We start from the raw sequence: 18,877 nt of genomic DNA, 5'->3' as shown, positions 1-18,877 counted from the left end.
ATTTCCACTTCTGTTTTACACGTTTAGTAACCGGTGTACTTGGTGTCTCATTAATTCTCTGCGTCATTTCCTCAACTAATTTGAGGGCTTCCGGCATCTCTTGCTCTAACTTTTCTAACAGTGTAATAGTTTCAGACACAGTTTGAAAATAGGTTTGTATGAAAACCAAATTATTCGTCAGAACCTTCAAATCCAGAGCGTTTTCCTTTGCGTATTTGTTGGCATTCATTCTACAGTACCCCCACCCACTGTACGGTTTACCACTACACTCAGTACGCCGTTATGCGCATCCTGAACATAAGTAAAGCTGATGTTCCGTATCTTATAGCTTAACAATATGTAAGACAATCCTATGATAGAAGGCTCCAGGTAAAATTTGTCGTCCATTTCTAGCCCACATTCAACTTTGACGTCGAATATCTTCTGCGGTTAAATCCGGTCGTTAAACAAAACAGTAATGCTACAACGATTTACTTGTTCTTATTGTGCATAGTCTACGAAGGTTCACATCAGTTTAGATACATGTTTTCTTCCATTTCTTCTATACAGGGTGTTTAAAAAATACGGGGCATAATTTCAGGTATGTATTTTCCACATGTGGACAAATTTCCGAGTTATGGCCTTCACAACATTGAAATTCACCGGAACCATACCTCATGTTTTAGATGACACTCCACTGATCAATCGTCAACAAATTCACTTCTTGCATGATGGCGCTCCTGCACACTTCAGTCGTACGGCTCGCCGGTACTTGGATCGAAGGTTTCCTGATCGATGGATAGGTAGAGGTGGCCCAATTGCTTGGCCTCCACGCTCACCTGATCTGAACCCTCTCGATTTCTACTTGTGGGGCCATTTAATATCATTGGTTTATTCGTCTACGGTGCCTGATTTGGAATCCCTTCGCAATCGAATTGTGGCATGTTCTGAGGACATACGCAATACTCCTGGAATTTGGGATCGTGTTCGCAGGTCAATGAGACATCGATGTGAGGTCTGTATTCAAACAGGAGGTGGACATTTTGAACATCTTCTGTAATGACAACGACCTGCGGAAAGAAAAACGTTCCGGTGAATTTCAATGTTGTGAAGGCCATAACTCGGAAATGAAGCATTTCCGGACACATGTTGTAATGAACTATTTTGATTGTCTACATGTGGGAAATACATACTTGAAATTATGCCCCGTATTTTTTAAACACTCTGTATATGTTCGTCTGCTTCTCTCTACCAGTGACCGTTGATCTGTTCTTCACGTGCGTTTATTAATATTGATGTAAATATCAGTGGCTAAGCTTAGGGTAATTTTATGTCATCTTAAAATTATACGACGTAAATTTTTATATTTGTTCTCTCCCGGATATTTAATATTTGCATTAATAGAACACATGCCGTGACTCGTAGTCTAGGCTTTTTAGACAGCAGGACAAAACATCCATGCCCTAGGCAGAACTTGAACCTGCGACCGTCTGTTCCATGCGACTCCAATCGTGCTTACGCAGTAGGATGCCAATCACAGGATAAATAAAAATAAAATAGTCGCGTAAATTTTTCATATGTTAACGTCTTACAACACACAGCAGACAGAACCAGGGAGAAGCGTTTCATATTATATTTTATCATACTAAGAATGGAGGCAATATTGCAACGGTAAAAAATATAATATCGAGACTAGACAGTCGCATACTTGGTGATGATGAATTGGTTGCTAAAAATATGCTACCTTTGTTCATCTGAACTGTCGAATTTCTAAATTACTTTTTGTTTTAGTTCAGGTCTAGGCGTTAACATATCAGACTACGCCTTAATTTCCCACTTCAAATTCCCCGGCAGAGACAGTTACGTATCGAATCGATACGAGTAGACCAGAAGGCAAGCATTGCTGAGTGACGGATTGTACAGGGACATAATTTTATTTTTACTAACATTTTTAATATTAACCTGGCTATACCTTTGAATCTACACCGTTTGCTACTCCCTTCCACGACTGGAGTTCGATGATACTGGCGTAATATACAAACAAATCAATTTACTAGGTATAGGAGGGAAGAAAAGTAGTTAAACGTAAACTAGGAGATACCGCGATTTTGAGTTTGATCATTTTCATTAGGTTTTTGTGTAATCAAAATACAGTACAGTATTAACAGTAAGTGTTTTTATTCATGAACTAAGCTGTCCATGTGGACGTATTCATTATGCAATGTATATTATACTGTCTACAACACATTAGTGTACAATATAGAGAATTAAGTTAAATTGAAAAATAATCATAATATGGATATTTAAACACATTTTTTATAATGGTGGCCGTTCATTTCGATACAGGCTTCAGTTCTAATGTGCATATTATAGCACTATAGACTATTGTACCTAATCCCAATTGCAAGTTTCGTCCTTCGTTCTAGTAACTCACGTTGAAATAATTCTGTACCTACTATATGAAAGATTACCTTACGTACTGTAAATTCAATCTTCACTTCTGCCCGATTCGAAAAGATAAAATTACTCATACATGATATCTACTGTCCGTCCAAGTGGTTATGTCGTAGGGTCGTAGAAAGGGAGGAAATCACGTGACAATTAATTACTTAACGAGGCCCTTTTATTTAGTTGTATAATATTATGTAAACGTCCAATTCCTAACAGAAATTAATGTTCTCAGAAAAGAGCTAAGACAGCCCAGCCACTGGCTGGCGAATAGAAGCGGGTTGGGGAAACCGGGATACAACGTAGGCAAATGGACGACAGTATCTGTGCGAAAATAAATCAATATTGAAAGCTCATTCGTCATTGGAAAACGCGAACATATTTTTGGTACGTACTGTTTACTACGACCGTAAGGCTACTATGTCTGTATATGCGGTCTTGGATCTGTGTGGAGGACGGTTGAACTTCATTAGTAGAAGGGGTGGGAGTGAAGTATATTAAAAATAAAATGATGTCCCTGTATAAATTATAATGTTCTCATAAACCTTTCAAATACACTTGTTGGGTAGAAATATTCATAAATTTCTTTATTTAGAAACATACCAATTTTTCATACATCGTGTAAAGTTGCACACAATTTTCCAAGAATTGTACCCCTGTCACTTGTACCACTTTTCCACTGAGCACCTCAATTAAGGAACCCATCAAAATCCTTCGCCATCGGTCAGGTTTGCACCTGGGGACATCTGATTTGAGAGCGAACATAGTGGCCACTATATTCGACCGTTGTCGTTTCAGGGATTAGCGAAGTATAGTTGCATGCAGGCGTAGCCCTATACTGGAAATAGTTTTCATTGTTTAGCATTCATACGTAATTTGAAGCAAAGCAGCGAGAGAGTGTGGTTTTGGGCCCTTAACGCACCGTACTCTCATTTGTTTCGAGCGTATAATCTTGGTGGAAGTTTCTGTAGAGTTGTCGGCGGGAGGGAGAAAGGGAGAGGCGGGGAGGAGATGAAAAATGCAAGGGATCTTCACACCCCTTCAATGATGTTCAGCCTACTTTGGCACGTACGAATTTTTCAGTCTAAAATAATTCTCTGCCAGAGTCCACGCACCTCAATTATTATTGCTCTAGTTCTCTGTACATTCGACAGCCTCTTTCTGTCTCTTTCCCTCTTTGTATGCCGTTTCTTCGCTTCTCTTTATCTCTCTTAGTTCCTCTTCTCTCGCTTCCAACCCCTCATTATCCGTCTAGTGTTCATAACAAGAGAGTATCGTTAAAAACTGATGGGAATACGTCAATGAGAAATGATCTGTGCGGCAGTGGAAATTGCAACTAGTGGTAAGATCTTAAGCATAAGTTTCGCTGTGTGGAGTCTTCCTATATTCTTCTCTAACAATACGCGAGAAGACTTGAAACTCATAACTCACTTTCTATGAGTGTACGGATCGTTATTAGAGAAAAACATAATTTTGAAGCTGACAAGAATTTTCTCATTAAGCGTTTGGAAATAATTCCGTTCCGTAAACTGGAGTTACTTTGAACACAGAGGAAACCTTGAACATTTTTTTCAGAAAATCATATTTAGGTTTCTACATGCTACATTTGTTATAGATGGAGGTAAATTATCATAAAAATCTTTCTCCATCAAACAAGTGCAGCATCTACAGGGACATCATTTTATTTTTACTAACATTTTTAATATTAACCTGTCTATACCTTTAGAGAACCGGAAACACCGCTTGCTCCCACCTCCAAGACTGGAGTTCGATGATACTGGCGTAAAACACAAATCACTCTAGTAGGTATAGGAAGGAAGAAAAGTAGTTCATCCATTTACGTAAACTAGGAAATATCGCGATTTTGAGTTTGATAATTTTCATTGGGTTTTTCTTTAATGAAAGTACAGTACTGTATTAAGAATAAGTGTTTTTACTCACAAAGTGAGTTATCCATGCGAACGTATTGATTATGCGGTGTATATTATACTGTCTACAGCACATTAGCGTACAATATAGAGAAAGAAGTAAAATTGAAAAATAATCATAATATGAATATTTAAACACAATTTTGAAAATGGTGGCCGTTCATTTCGATACAGGCTTCAGTTCTTTTGTGCATATTATCGCACTATAGACTATTGCATCTAATTCCAATTACCAGTTTCGTCCTTCGTACTAGTAACTCATGTTGAAATAATTCTATACCTACTCTACGTATTGTTAATTCAATCTTCACTTCTACCCGACCCGAAAATATAAAATTACTCAGACATGCTATCTACTGTCCGTCCAAGTGGTTATGCCGCAGGATTGTAGAAAGGGAGGAAATCACGTGACAGTTAATTACTTAACGAGGCCCTTTTATTTAAGTTAAATTAAACAGCTGTATAATATTACGTAAACGTCCAATTCCTAAGAGAAATTAATGTTTTCAGAAAAGAGCTAAGACAGCCCAGCTATTACAGAGGGGCGAGCAGAATCAGGTGGGGGAAATCGGGATGCGACGTAGGCAAACGGACAGTACCTGTGCGAAAATATGATTCAATATTGAAAGCTCTTTCGTCACTGGAAAACGCGAACATATTTCTGGAACGTACTATACTCAGTAACTCAGTACTGCTTACTATCTGCGGTCTTGGAACTGTGTGGAGTTAGAACTTCCTTAGTAGAAGGGGTGGGAGTGAAGTACATTCAAAAACTCAGGTACAATAAAAATTGAAATAAAAATAAAATGATGTCCCTGTAGAAACCTAAATATGATTTTCTGAAAAAATGTTAAAAGTTTCCTCTGTGTTCAAAGTAACCCCAGTTTACGGTTCTCTTCTAATATTGCTAACTACAATAATGTTTATAGCTTATTTGTCTTGCATCAATCAAAAGACGTACCTAAATGGTATAATTTAATGCATACGCAAAAATGTTCAAAATAGGTGACGTACCTTGTACAACGAACGGAACTGTTTCGACACTAGTTTTGTGTCTTCGTTAGAGACAAACAATTTTAACATTTTCAAACATTAACAAACACAAAAACACGCAAAACACAATAAAAACACAAGAACACATGAAATACATCACACTAACATATGAAAACAAAAGCACACATAAGATCGCATCTTCATTCAGAAAGCAGAAATACAACATAACATACAGAACAGAAAACACATTACAAAGACATCTCAACACACAAACAACACAAACAAATAAATACAACCACACAGGCGTATACAAACTCACATGTAATAGTTGCGATAAGTTCTACATAGGACAGACAGGCAGATCATTCCAAACACGCTACAAAGAACACATTAAAGCAATAACCAGAGGACACAATACATCTACATACGCCGATCACATAACCAATGCTAATGATTTATTTTTGCTGGAAGAGTTAAGCCCGTAAGGCCTTCTCTTCCACTCAACCAACAAAAAGTGTATATACATATGCATGAACTTACAAAAAATTCAAAAATTTGATTAAGTGAGAGTTACATGTATACAAGAGTTATGTACGAATTAAACAACAAAATACTATGAACTATTAATTAGACACTGAAATAAACTGTGTAGCAGAATTAAGCTAAAATACATGGAATGTTAATATATTTCAAAATAATATTAGATAATAGAAAGAGATTATTATGAGACAGTTTTGAAAATACAGCACTATCAGGATGATGTCTAAAGAATGAAGTAACAATGTAGTCAGTGATAGTTTAAATCAGTAAGATTGGAGTGAAATGCTAATAAGGTTATCTTTTAAGCTGTTTTTAAAGCTGTTTATTGTCTTGCAGCCCCTAATACTTTGTGACAAGGAATTCCATTGACGCAAGGTGGATACTGTAAAAGATGATGAATAACAAGATGTTCTATGAAGAGGTATACTTAGCGTGCCACAGATAAGTGATCTGGTATTTGCGTCGTGGTTAGAGTATAAATAAGAGAAACGAGACGAAAGGTAATTTGGTGTTGAGGTGTGCAGAATTAGATAGAGTAAAGACAAAGAGTGTAAAGTTCTGCGTTCTTTAAGTCGGAGCCACGAAAGACTTGCGAAGGACGGTGATATGTGATCATATCGTCGGATACATACAGTAATATGCTATAAATACGGACATGGAAATCCTACACATACAACCCAAGAACCAAAAACTCAACACACTAGAACAATACGAAATACACAAACACACTAAAACACACCCCGATCAAATTCTCAACACACATATCAATTTCAGTACACACACACTATTTGACGCCACTCTTCAACACCTTTCAACAATCGAACACACCCACATAACAGGCAGAGAAGTTCGAGATGACGCCATGATCTAGTAAGCTCTGAGGATGGTTCGTGAAGCACTGAAACAGCTGTAAGCCGCACAAATCTTACATAATTAACACGAGTAAGTCCGCTAGTTAATCAATTAATTATTTTCAAAGGTTTTAACTTTCATAAAGTTTATTATTTTAACAAAAGTGTTAATGTGAACGTCAAGAATTTATTTACACTCCATGGTATTCGTACATTGCTTCACAGCTAGAATATGGAACATGTGAAAAGAAATCTTTATACTAATATAAAGTCTAAATTAAATATATACAGAAGAGTTTCACAATATAATAGTACAATACAATGGGTTAATATCGATACTTAATACAATACAGAAATATTCATACAGTGTTGTTGAATGTCATAAATTCACCTACAGAATAGAAGGCGTGAGAAATTAGGTACTTCTTTAATTTGGCCCTAAATAATCTTATGTTTCGAGTTTGATTTTTTATATTCATAGGAAGGCTATTATACTTGTTTTTTTACTTGGTTATTTAACGACGCCCTATCAACTGATAGGTATTTAGAGTCGATGAAATTGGTGATAGCGAGAAGGTACTTGGTGAGATGAGGCCAATAATTCGCCATAGATTACCTGACATTTAACTTACTGTTGGGGAAAATTTCGGAAAAAACCCTGCTACATAATTGAACCCACGCCCGAGCGCAAGTCCAGATCTCACCTTTATTACTAGATCTTTTCGCATGTCGAGTAATAATAATAATAATAATAATAATGATAATAGTTTTATTTTCCCTGGCAGAGTTAAGGCCATCAGGCCTTCTCTTCCACTCAACCAGGATCAAAGCACATACAGAAAAATACATACCGGTATACAAATATTAACTTATAATAATAATAATAATAATAATAATAATAATAATAATAATAATAATAATAATAGTTTTATTTATTTTTCCTGGCAAAGTTAAGGCCATCAGGCTTTCTCTTCCACTCAACCAGGATCAAAGCACATACAGAAAAATACATACCGGAATACAAGTATTAACTTAAAATAATAATAATAATAATAATAATAATAACACTAATAATAATAAATAAATAAATGAAATAAAAAAGAGAAATTGAATACATATGAATATAACCACAAACAGGAAAATACATTCTGGTATACAAGTATTAACTTAAAAGAAAAGAATTAATTACAATCACACAACTAAAGGAATAGTACCATTGGTATAATCAGCATGAGTTACATTGAGACAATGATAATTACCTAGATGTTAGTATTGATGGAAAAGGCAAAGTAGTGACAATTTAAATAATAATAATAATAATAATAATAATAATAATAATAATAATAATAATAATAATAATAATAAAAGGTAAAAGTGAAAAAGGTATCCCCGTTACATGCCATGAAGGCACTTGGGGGGCATGGAGGTAAAGCCCCATGCTTTCCATGACCTCGGCACTAGAATGAGGTGGTGGTAGTCAGCCCCACGCTCTGACCGCCTTTTACCCCCAGGAAAGACCCTGTACTCAATTTTATAGGAGGCTGAGTGAACCTCGGGACCGATCTGAAAGTTTGGCAACGAGAAAAATCCCGTCACCACTTGGGATCGAGCCCCGGATCTTCCAGTCCGTAGCCAGCTGCTCTATCAACTGAGCTACCCTGTCGTCAATAATAATAATAATAATAATAATAATAATAATGATAATACTAATAATAATAATAATAGTAATAATAATGATGATAATAATAATAATAATAATAATTATTATTATTATTATTATTATTATTATTATTATTATTATTATTATTATTATTATTATTATATCCAAAAATACTAATTCTGTGCATTTATAATATAGGCATATTTATTTAGAATATTAAGAAATGCGTCAAGAAATACGAGGGTAGGGTACACTAATATATAAAACTATTAACGATATTATTATTATTATTATTATTATTATTATTATTATTATTATTATTATTATTATTATTATTATTGCATACACCTATAGTGTTGTAAGACATAGATGCAGTCGATTATATTTTTACAATAGTAATATACGTTACAAAAGCGGTATGTTGACGTTTTCATGGTCGAGGAAAAGATTGAAAAAACGAAACGTAGTTGAGCTTTTTTAATTTCCGAGAACATGAAAACAAACATACCGCTCGTGTATCGTACATTATTTTGTGCGAAGATCGTTTATTACATACTTGAAAGACGAATTTCTAATTAGTTGCAATGAAGTCTCCATGTTGGTTTCTGTTTAATGACGCCAACTTCGGAACACCAAAATATCTTTCTTCAACATTGTTGCTGTAAAATGTTTTCTGTGTTTTCTGTGTTTACTACGTCTGTGATATACGTCTGTCTTCCCCCCCCCCCAAGTCTATAAATGCGAACTTAAACAAACGGTAAGGTTATGTAGTGATTTATTTTTCATTTTAATATTTTAACAATATTATTTATATAACATATTGCAGTAATAACATCGGCATCTGGAATCTCGTTGATTTTTTCACGGCTTCCTTAATGTTACTTGTATCAGGAATGCAATAAGTTTCGTGGAGTAGTAGACTTTATGATTTATTTTTCATTTTAATATTTTAACAATATTATTTATATAACATATTGCAGTAATAACATCGGCATCTGGAATCTCGTTGATTTTTTCACGGCTTCCTTAATGTTACTTGTATCAGGAATGCAATAAGTTTCGTGGAGTAGTAGACTTTACTTAATTTTTGCAAATATTTAAAAACAATAATTAAAATTGCAATTTAGGTGAAATTGCAGTGGTAAGTTTCCAATTTATAATGATTACTATGTTAAACGTCTCTAAAAATAATATGTTAAAAGCCTAAAGCAGTAAAATGAATGTCGCGCTTAAGCGGTAAGAAGAGGGAAATTGTTATGTGTGTTAGGTTGGGAATACTGAATGTGGTATTTCACACTTACCGCGTATTGGTTCTGTGCGGAAAACAAGCAAATACGCACGATCTCGCACAAAATTCTTTTCGCTGTGCATACCAGATCTTTATAACTAAAGCCTCCAATGTAAATGAGACGATCAATCAGCATCCTCATTGCTCTTCCTTTGTTGAAGCCCGTCATCTCGTCTGCTCCTTACAGCAGAGACTATGATATTAACTACGTCTCGATTTACTATTTCTTGTCCTCGGTGAAGGTTCATAAAAGAATGTTACATGCACAGAAGATATTCCGATATGCGATTTGATTAGAATTATAACTCAGGATGGAGAAATTAACAAGATGTAACTGTTCACAATGATAATGATTGCAGCTAGCTCGTAGCGGTGTGTCACAAGAAGTGACGGCGTAAAATGTGTAAAATCCAGCAAGTTCTTTGCGCGGAATTACGAGTACCGGGTTCGAGACGACGTTCTTATTAATGGGTAATGACCATATATATGTGCAGGTTACTAGACACTTCTCCAGGGAAATTTATACGCTCTTAAATTGTATGAAACGTGCCGTCATCTCACGGAGTGTAATGAGAAGAAAAAACGAGAAGCGAACATTAAAACTATTTATAAGGAAGGACACCATTTTCTGATGCTACTGTTGCATACATTAAAATTATCTGTGGGAAAACTGAGGTAATGTGTGTTTATAAGAGTCGAAAATGCTTCCTGCTGATTGCGGTAATCTCAATTTTTCATTTTAACAAGGCAGAAATATCTGTTAATCGTAATCACTATTATACACAACTTTTACGGCTTTATATACAGGGTGTTTCAGAAATACTTTGACAAACCTTGGGGGCATATTCCTCACAACAAAATGAGAAAAAAGTTCGTATAAACATATGTCCGAAAGTCCTTAGTTTTTTAGTTATTAATTAAAGAACATAATGAAACATCTGTTAGATATTGTCAGCTTGGCAACAAGCGTTGCAACTTTAATCAATTCAGAAACTCATAACAATGAAATGGAAGCAAGAGGAGAACATTTTGACCATTTGTTATGAGTTTCTGAATTGATTAAAGATCAGGAGTCATGCAATAGGACCACCTCGACCAATCCATCGTCCTGGAAAGTGATTGTGTAAAGTTTCAACAACTGGTCCCCAATAATGAGGGGGAGCTCCGGAATCTGGGATAGAGCAAAATTTTCAAGCATATCGAGATATACCGCAATTCTGATTACAAATATATTTAATTGTTTTTTTAATTAAGGCTGCAAGGAGGCGTGACATTTAAAGATCTGTGCAAATCATTTTTTTCATCAAAGAATTCTTTTTTACAAATTTCGTATTACAAATCTAGTAACTTTTTATTCTAAAGTTGGCTCCCTGAAGTTACTAGATGAATGTAGCGGAGGGAGAATTTCAATTTACATAAATATTAATTTTATTTTCAAATCTATTCTTCCGTAAGTTTATTTTTCTTGATTCAACAGGAACTTTTTTATGCGAAATATTGATCAATCTGGATGATTTTTTTTTACTGCAAGTGTTTATGAGGTAGCTGCATGTTTATATGCATTTATTTTGTGAGAAATGCTGATTTTTTTTCATCAATTATAGGAAAAATAACATTTTTAAAATTTCAAACAAGTTTTTGAAAGTGAATAAATCAGATATTTCATAAAATGAATGCATAGAAATGATTCTTTATGTCTTGTGAAAAGAAAAAGAAGCTTAAAAATCGAGATCTTCTACTAAAAACTTGGATTTGAAAATATTTTAAAACTCAATAGGAAAAAAAAAATCAAAAACCAAAACATTTGAGAGTTCAAAATTCGGTTGAGAAAATCATTTGGAAAAATGATATTATTAGTGGAGTTTTGCCCTTTAAATGTGCAAACATTTTATCCGAAATATGTAACTTTTCGTCTGCAAAGAATTTTATAATGTTGTCTATCATCTGACATCTTCTTCCGTCCCTCAGCATACAGTCAACTTGTGCCAAATAAAAAGACATTAATACATCATGATTAATTATTGTCCTCAAAATTCTGATTTGATAACAAATACTGTTCAGTTTTGAAATTAAACTTATACAGTAGGATCTCCAAGACAAATCATATCATTACTAGAAAATCAGGTTACAAAGTCAGGTTTCCGTTTCAATACATTAATCGATTGTAAGAATTTATGATTTTTTTTACTAACTGTAAGTTTTCTTTCGTTTCAGGGCGAAATCTAAAAACGGCGGACGACTACTTAGGGAGAAACTGGAGAAAATTGGTCTCAATCTTCCGGCGGGTCGCAGAAAGGCAGCAAACGTAACGCTACTTACATCGCTTGTCGAAGGTAAGTACTCTCTTTTGTTAAATTCTTCTCACAGTACTCACTGCGAATAGTATAGCTGGAATTTGTGTTCTTCCACTTTCTTCACTAGTAACATCAAGAAACAGCTTTTAGTGATGTAGGATGTAAATGAATGATTTACTGATTGCATGAAAATTGAGGGAGGATGAAATTACGAGGGCTGTTCATAAAGTAACTTCCGTTTTCATACAGAGCGCGCAGTAATCGGCTAGCGACGCTGTCCATGGATAAATATATTATAGGATGCGAAACTTACTGATTTTCCCGTAGCACTTGCCAGAGATGCTAATGTAGAAATTGATCTTGCTGCCACCTGTTGGGCGGTGGAGAACTTATTACATCTAGCAGCGCACCAAATAGCGAAAATAAGAACTAATTACTCCATGCATTTAGCAGCGCACTTAGTGACGAAAATGTCAAACTATGCAGAAAGTATTCCCTCCCTCCCTCTTCTCAAACTAACCAAATTTAAAATAAAACATTTACATTTTTATTCCTCACAGCATCTTCCACTGAAAATTCTTACCCAAGCCAACAGGAAGATAAAAGAGACGATCTATTTTACACTACCGAATTAAAATATAATCAGACAGAGACAGAAAATAAAGCAAAATGTTAGATAATTGGGATTGTATTCTTTGGGTATTTAGTGTACAGCGCATTGGAATAGTCTGCAAAAACTACTTAGATACTTCAATTTATTATATTACTATTACTTTACAATACACTCAACAACACTATTTTTATAACGTCCATAATCATTCACTGCTTATACACACACGTAGTATCACTTTATGTTCACTTATTAGCATGTTACTGGCTACCATCTTGTCATATCGAGCAACGTCTCGAACGAATGGATAAATAGAGAACTCTGGGTAACGTACCCAACACGTAGTTCGCCCCCTGCCGTCAGATGGAGCGGACCGCAGTTTCGCATCCTATTATATTGTATTTATCCATGCGCCGTCTTTGCAGTTAATGTTGCGTAATTCAGTTCTCTTCGAGCAGAGAGGATCATGCGGCTGTTACTTGCAGTGTGGCGCGTGTTCAAAATGTGTGCTGTAATTGAGAATCCCGCCAGCTGTGAGATACGCTCGGCGACACGATTTCTTATGGCGAAAACTGTAAAGAGGCTGAAATCCATCATGTTGCGTTTTGAGGGGTTTTATTTGCATGACGCACGCCCCCATACCGCGTAGAGCACTGTGTCCGAGCTGTAAAATTTCAACTGGAATGTGTTTGGTCATCCTCCATACAGCCCTGATTTGGCGCCTAGTAATTGCATATGAAGAGGTGGCTTTCATCGCAGCGTTTTGACGATGACGAGTTGCAGTTCTGCGTCGTAGATTGATTTCACTCACAGGCGGGAGACTTGTATGACTGCGGTATTAAAAATCTCGTTAAGTGTGCCAATTTAGCCGACAACAATGTAGAAAATTAAATCAAAGTTTGTGCTTTCAACAGCTGCGGATTTTCAGGGGAGGCAAGGGAGACCGTCCTCCCCTAATATTTTACCAGAACACAATATAACAGTATTAATTACAGCTGAATTAAGATTACAGAAACGTTATAGCAAATGACAAACATTTTTCCTTTTATATTCATTTTACTATTCACTACGATAAAGATGTAGTAAGTTACTTAAAGTCGACCACATCTAGTTGGTAATGCCCGCTCGCTATTTTGTGAATAGTAAAAATAATTCTTTCCGAAAAATAACAGATAGCTCTGTAACCTGTATAGTCGACATCTAGCAACCTGCAGTGTCTATGCGAGAGCGGGAGAGAGGAGTCGGCTACATGACGCTACTCCCCGGTAACCATGACAACAACAGTTCAACCAATAAGATAGCTGGTTAGAGGAGTGTTTAAACTTGACTAGAACGCGCGAAGGGAGCCGATTTGGAGACGTCCTACCCACCGCTGACAACTGTATTGCTTATAGTCACGGCTGTATTGGGAAGCTCTTTGTCTTTCTCTCTTCTTGGTTTTAGAAAATTGAGTCACGTGTTGTTAGTTTTCTCTCCCTGCGTAAATGGTTTCCTTTTATGTTGGTAGATTTTTCTCTTGTTTGCGGGTGTTCCTGTTTTTTTTTCTTTTGTGTTACGAGATGTATTTAATTATACAGTATATTAAACATATCGAGAGTTTAGAAACAAATGCAGATTTGTCTCTAGCTTTTCCAGTTGCTTAGTATGTGACCTACTTGATCGGCTTGCGAAGAAAGAGGATCGTTCAGTGAATTTGCTGTAAAATTAGGCTATGTAATAGTCCCAGATTCTTAGGTTCCAATCAATTTTGTTGCTATCTCGTTACTCTCGAAATATTGCTTTTCTTATTCATTTTATGTAGCAAAGAGTAACATTCTTAAATTTAATATGACCTAAAAAGACCTAATTCGTAGGTTAGGACTTATAATATCCTGCAGAGAGGCAATCTTTACCAACCCGTTGTAATATATTAACAGTATGTTGTTTATTTATTTTTTTTTTTTTCGTAAAATCATATAAATTCCTAAACATATGATTTAAAATCCTAAAGAAATCCTAAATCATAGATTGGAAAACCTAATTTTAGTTTCTTAAAACCTATAAATTCTGCGCTTGGTAATGAGGTACGTCACAGGCCTTATAATTTTAATACATGTAATGCAAATTCTCATCAGTCACGTCTTGGCCTCCTCAACTTTCAAACCCATCGTCTATCACTGGGTTTCAAGCTGTTGTGAACAAATCTGTAACCACGTTGCCTTTTGTGTTACAATAAATGGAAGTTAGTTTTTCAATACCCCTCATATTTGTACGTAATTTTCCAACCGAAAGCAATGCTTAGCAAATTGCTTGAAAATATGTTCGTTTTTTTCACCTTTACATTCCATTAAAGTCAATATTCATTTACTCCCTTAATTTTGTACTGTATGTGACATTTGGCAGTAAGGAATTAAGACACATGCATTACATTTATGTAAGGCCGTTATTGTGAGGCAATGAATTGAATGCATCTTGACATATTTGGAAGTAGTTGCTTTAATTAAAACGAAAGCCAAAGACGTGCGTGAGAACTGACGATCTGCAGAAGCAGTTTTACATCTCCTCAGATCTAGTTTCGTTGCTCACAACACTTGAAGACTTGCAGTGATATGTTTTACATTGTCTTCAGAAAAAAATGCATAGATATCCGGTAAAGATTTGTATTCCCTTCCAGTCTAATTTACAAGCAATTGTAAGCGAGTATCAGCCAACTGCTGGAATCATAAATCAAGGAGCCATGTGGGGAAGTGATGTAATTGCCTGTATTGAACTGTCAATGGCTCCGGCGGCGCAGTTTCTTTCTTCTTCTCTTCTAATATTGCAGTTCTGCGTACGTAGGGGTGTCAAGCAACCTTGCCACAGGTTCTGGGAAGTAAGAAATAATGGCTGAAGTGACTCAGACTTGAATAAGTGAATGGATTCAGGAAGAGGAGACATCTGACATATGCTATTTTTTTATTATTTTACGAGCTCAAAACCAAAAGGTCATTTGTCTCAATCCTGTTTCACTTTATCGCTTGAAAATAATTTCTCGAAAAGTCTGTCGATGGAGAAATAGGTGTAGAAACTTTTAAAATATACACGAAAACGCGTTCTTGAACTGAAATCTGGGGTTGAAAAAACTGAATATGTGAGCTCCAAGCCTGTTGCCCACTTGTCTCACTCCGAGTTTCGTCGTTCTACTGAAGAAACTTTAAAGAATTTTGAAGGGAAAAGCAGAAAATGGACGTAATATCCACCACTACCCCCCTTTACCGAAAAAGATAGAACGTACTAATGTTAATTGCAAAGTCGACGAACTTCTGAGAAGGGACGACCTGCACAGAAAACAGAAACTCTTTGTCTTTTTGTACATAAACGTCCTGTGATAATAATGTACAAGATACTCGCTGTTCTCTACGTTGTCATGCTTATTTCATTTCAGGCGTATAGTACCAAAATCAGCTAAGTCACAAAACTTAAGAAAATCAGTTTTAATTACAAACTGAAAGTAGTAATCTATCTCTATCTGATGAAACAAGAATTAGCTACAAAATCGGCCACGTCATCGTATTACAGATCACTGAATATAGGGTCGTGCAACAAAACGGACCAAGTCACAGAATTTAAGAAAATCACTTTTAATTACAAACTGAAAGTAGTAATCTATCTCTATCTGATGAAACAAGAATTAGCTACAAAATCGGCCACGTCATCGTATTGCAGATCACTGAATATAGGGTCGTGCAACAAAACGGACCAAGTCACAGAATTTAAGAAAATCACTTTTAATTACAAACTGAAAGTAGTAATCTATCTCTATCTGATGAAACAAGAATTAGCTACAAAATCGGCCACGTCGTCGTATTACAGATCACTGAATATAGGGTCGTGCAACAAAACGGACCAAGTCACAGAATTTAAGAAAATCACTTTTAATTACAAACTGAAAGTAGTCATCTATCTCTATCTGATGAAACAAGAATTAGCTACAAAATCGGCCACGTCGTCGTATTACAGATCACTGAATATAGGGTCGTGCAACAAAACGGACCAAGTCACAGAATTTAAGAAAATAAGTTTTAATTACAAACTGAAAGTAGTAATGTATCTCTTTCTGGTGAAACAAGAATTTGCTACAAATTCGTCCACGTCATGGCATTACAGATCACTTAATATAGGGTCGTGTAACAAAACGGGCCAACTCACTCAGCTAGTGAATTAAAATCCGGCCAAGTCAAAGAGTGACTTAAGGTCACCCTGCTGCGTTACTTTTGTCTTCAATCCTATATTGCTGGTAACAGTGATACCAAATCACTAGAGAACATAATATTGGCCTATTTTTGAAATCCTTATATTTCATTGTTGCGATGTTGGCAACAAAAATTCTCAAGTTTTGGATTGTCGACAACACAACTTTCGTAATTTTGCATTCATTATCTGGAGACGAGATTTATTATGTACGAAGGATCTTTCATTGGAATCACCAAAACTATCCAACTCTTAAGTTTTAAGTGAATTATGATTTTAGTGAAGTAGAAATTTTAATCTACTGCGCACGCTAGGGCTATTCTTCTAAGTTTTATAAAGTTTTAGTAATATTTCAATAGTAATTTCAATACTATAGGCCTAATGCAATTTTATTATTATTATTATTAATAATAAAAATCAAATGGTACCGGTAATGTCTAACTAGTGTAATTTAAGAAAATATTAGCCTCTTTTTCTTTTAAAAGGTTATTTAACGACGCTGTATTAACTACTCGGTAATTTAGTTTAGATGGAATTGGCGATGGCAAGATGAGGCCCAGGATTCGCCGCACATTACCTGACATTCGCCTTACAGTTGGGGAAAACCTCGAAAAAACCCAGACAGGTAATCAGCCCAGTCCACGCCTGTGGAGTAACGGTCAGCGCGTCTGGCCGCGAAACCAGGTGGCCCGGGTTCGAATCCCGGTCGGGGCAAATTACCTGGTTGACGTTTTTTCCGGGGTTTTCCCTCAACCCAATATGATCAAATGCTGGGTAAGTTTCGGTGCTGGACCCCGGACTCATTTCACCGGCATTGTCATCATCATTTCATTCAGACGCTAAATAACCTGAGATGTTGATACAGCATCGTAAAATAACCCAATAAAATAAAATAAATAACCAGCCCAAGCGGGAATCGAACCCACGCCCAAGCGCAGCTCCGGATTAGTAGACGTGCGTCTCTACCGACTGAGCGACGCCGGTGGCTGGTTTAATCTTCTTCAGAAAATTTATAAATACAAAACAGTAAAATTATACTAAGTTGCAACAAAACCGGCCAAGTCAAAATAAAAAAAAAAGTTAAAATATATAAATTACGAAACAGATTTTAAATGTGAAAGGAAACTAAATGTAGGCCTAATACAATTAACTATGTAACAATGAGGAAACATCTTTTTTTAATTATCACCGTTTCGTCTCTGGAGGTTTTTACTGAATACTGAAAAATTTGCCTTCAGTGACTTGGTCGGTTTTGATACTAGACGCTTAATTTGTGGCGCAATTATTATAGTAGGTCTATATTAGAGACATTATGCTTACACCTCAAAGACTCGACACTGATTTAGACTGTACCTGGAGTTAAGTGGAACTTGTAGTTTACCTCTTGTACACATACGAGCAGGGCCTTCAGCTTCATAAGAACGTCGGCGAAAGAAGGATCTAATTTATATATTTTTTTTTATCGTGTGATATAGCCGACGAGCTGCGTTGCAGAAGCTGTGTTAGCAAGTAGTGTATTCATAAACTGTACCTAATGCATCCTTAACAGTCCAAAGCTAGATCTTATACAGTCAGATTTTATATTCCATCCGTTGCTGACTCTCAAGGCGACGTTTCTTTGTTTCTTTGTGTTATGCGTATTATTGCACCGTAAAAACTGAGCAACATTGAAGTGAGTGAAATATAAAGAATGTTCCATTATTTAAATTTGTGTAAAATTGTACAGGTTGAAATAAGTATGGAATATTAGGTCCACTAATAAATTTATAATGTGAATGTTTCTTAAAAGTATTAAATGTTATATTTATTAGATACATATCGCGTCATATTTTGCACATAATTTAGAAAATTTATATCCTCGTATATATAGAGTGTGCCAAAAACACACTTTTCTTAAATGAGAGCAGATACTTATTTTTGCATTTTTAAAATGTTCTCTCAATTCTATGTGTGGAGAAGTCAATTTATTCGTTATTGCATTGTTTATTATTTTTTTTGCTCTAATAGAGAAAGAAACGCTCTTGTCAATGGTCTAGGTGAGCATTCTCTAGGGAGGACAGGAAATTCTATATAATTA

The 18,877-nt window shown here is 35.6% G+C and overlaps 1 protein-coding gene across 13 annotated transcripts in view; it reads left to right on the top strand.

Moving 5' to 3' along the window:
• Positions 1–18,877, top strand: part of TfAP-2 (transcription factor AP-2) — a 978,986-nt gene that overhangs the window by 794,701 nt on the left and 165,408 nt on the right. For all 13 annotated transcript variants that reach the window (XM_069820017.1, XM_069820019.1, XM_069820016.1 and 10 more), the window contains one exon: positions 11,902–12,020. In XM_069820017.1, the coding sequence (XP_069676118.1) occupies positions 11,902–12,020 (119 nt within the window). The remainder of the gene's footprint in view (positions 1–11,901; positions 12,021–18,877) is intronic.

This window comes from Periplaneta americana, chromosome 3 (genome assembly GCF_040183065.1).
Source record: "Periplaneta americana isolate PAMFEO1 chromosome 3, P.americana_PAMFEO1_priV1, whole genome shotgun sequence".
NCBI lineage: Eukaryota > Metazoa > Arthropoda > Insecta > Blattodea > Blattidae > Periplaneta > Periplaneta americana.
Note: the sequence above shows the minus strand (reverse complement) of the source record. Positions and strands in the feature narration are given on the sequence as shown.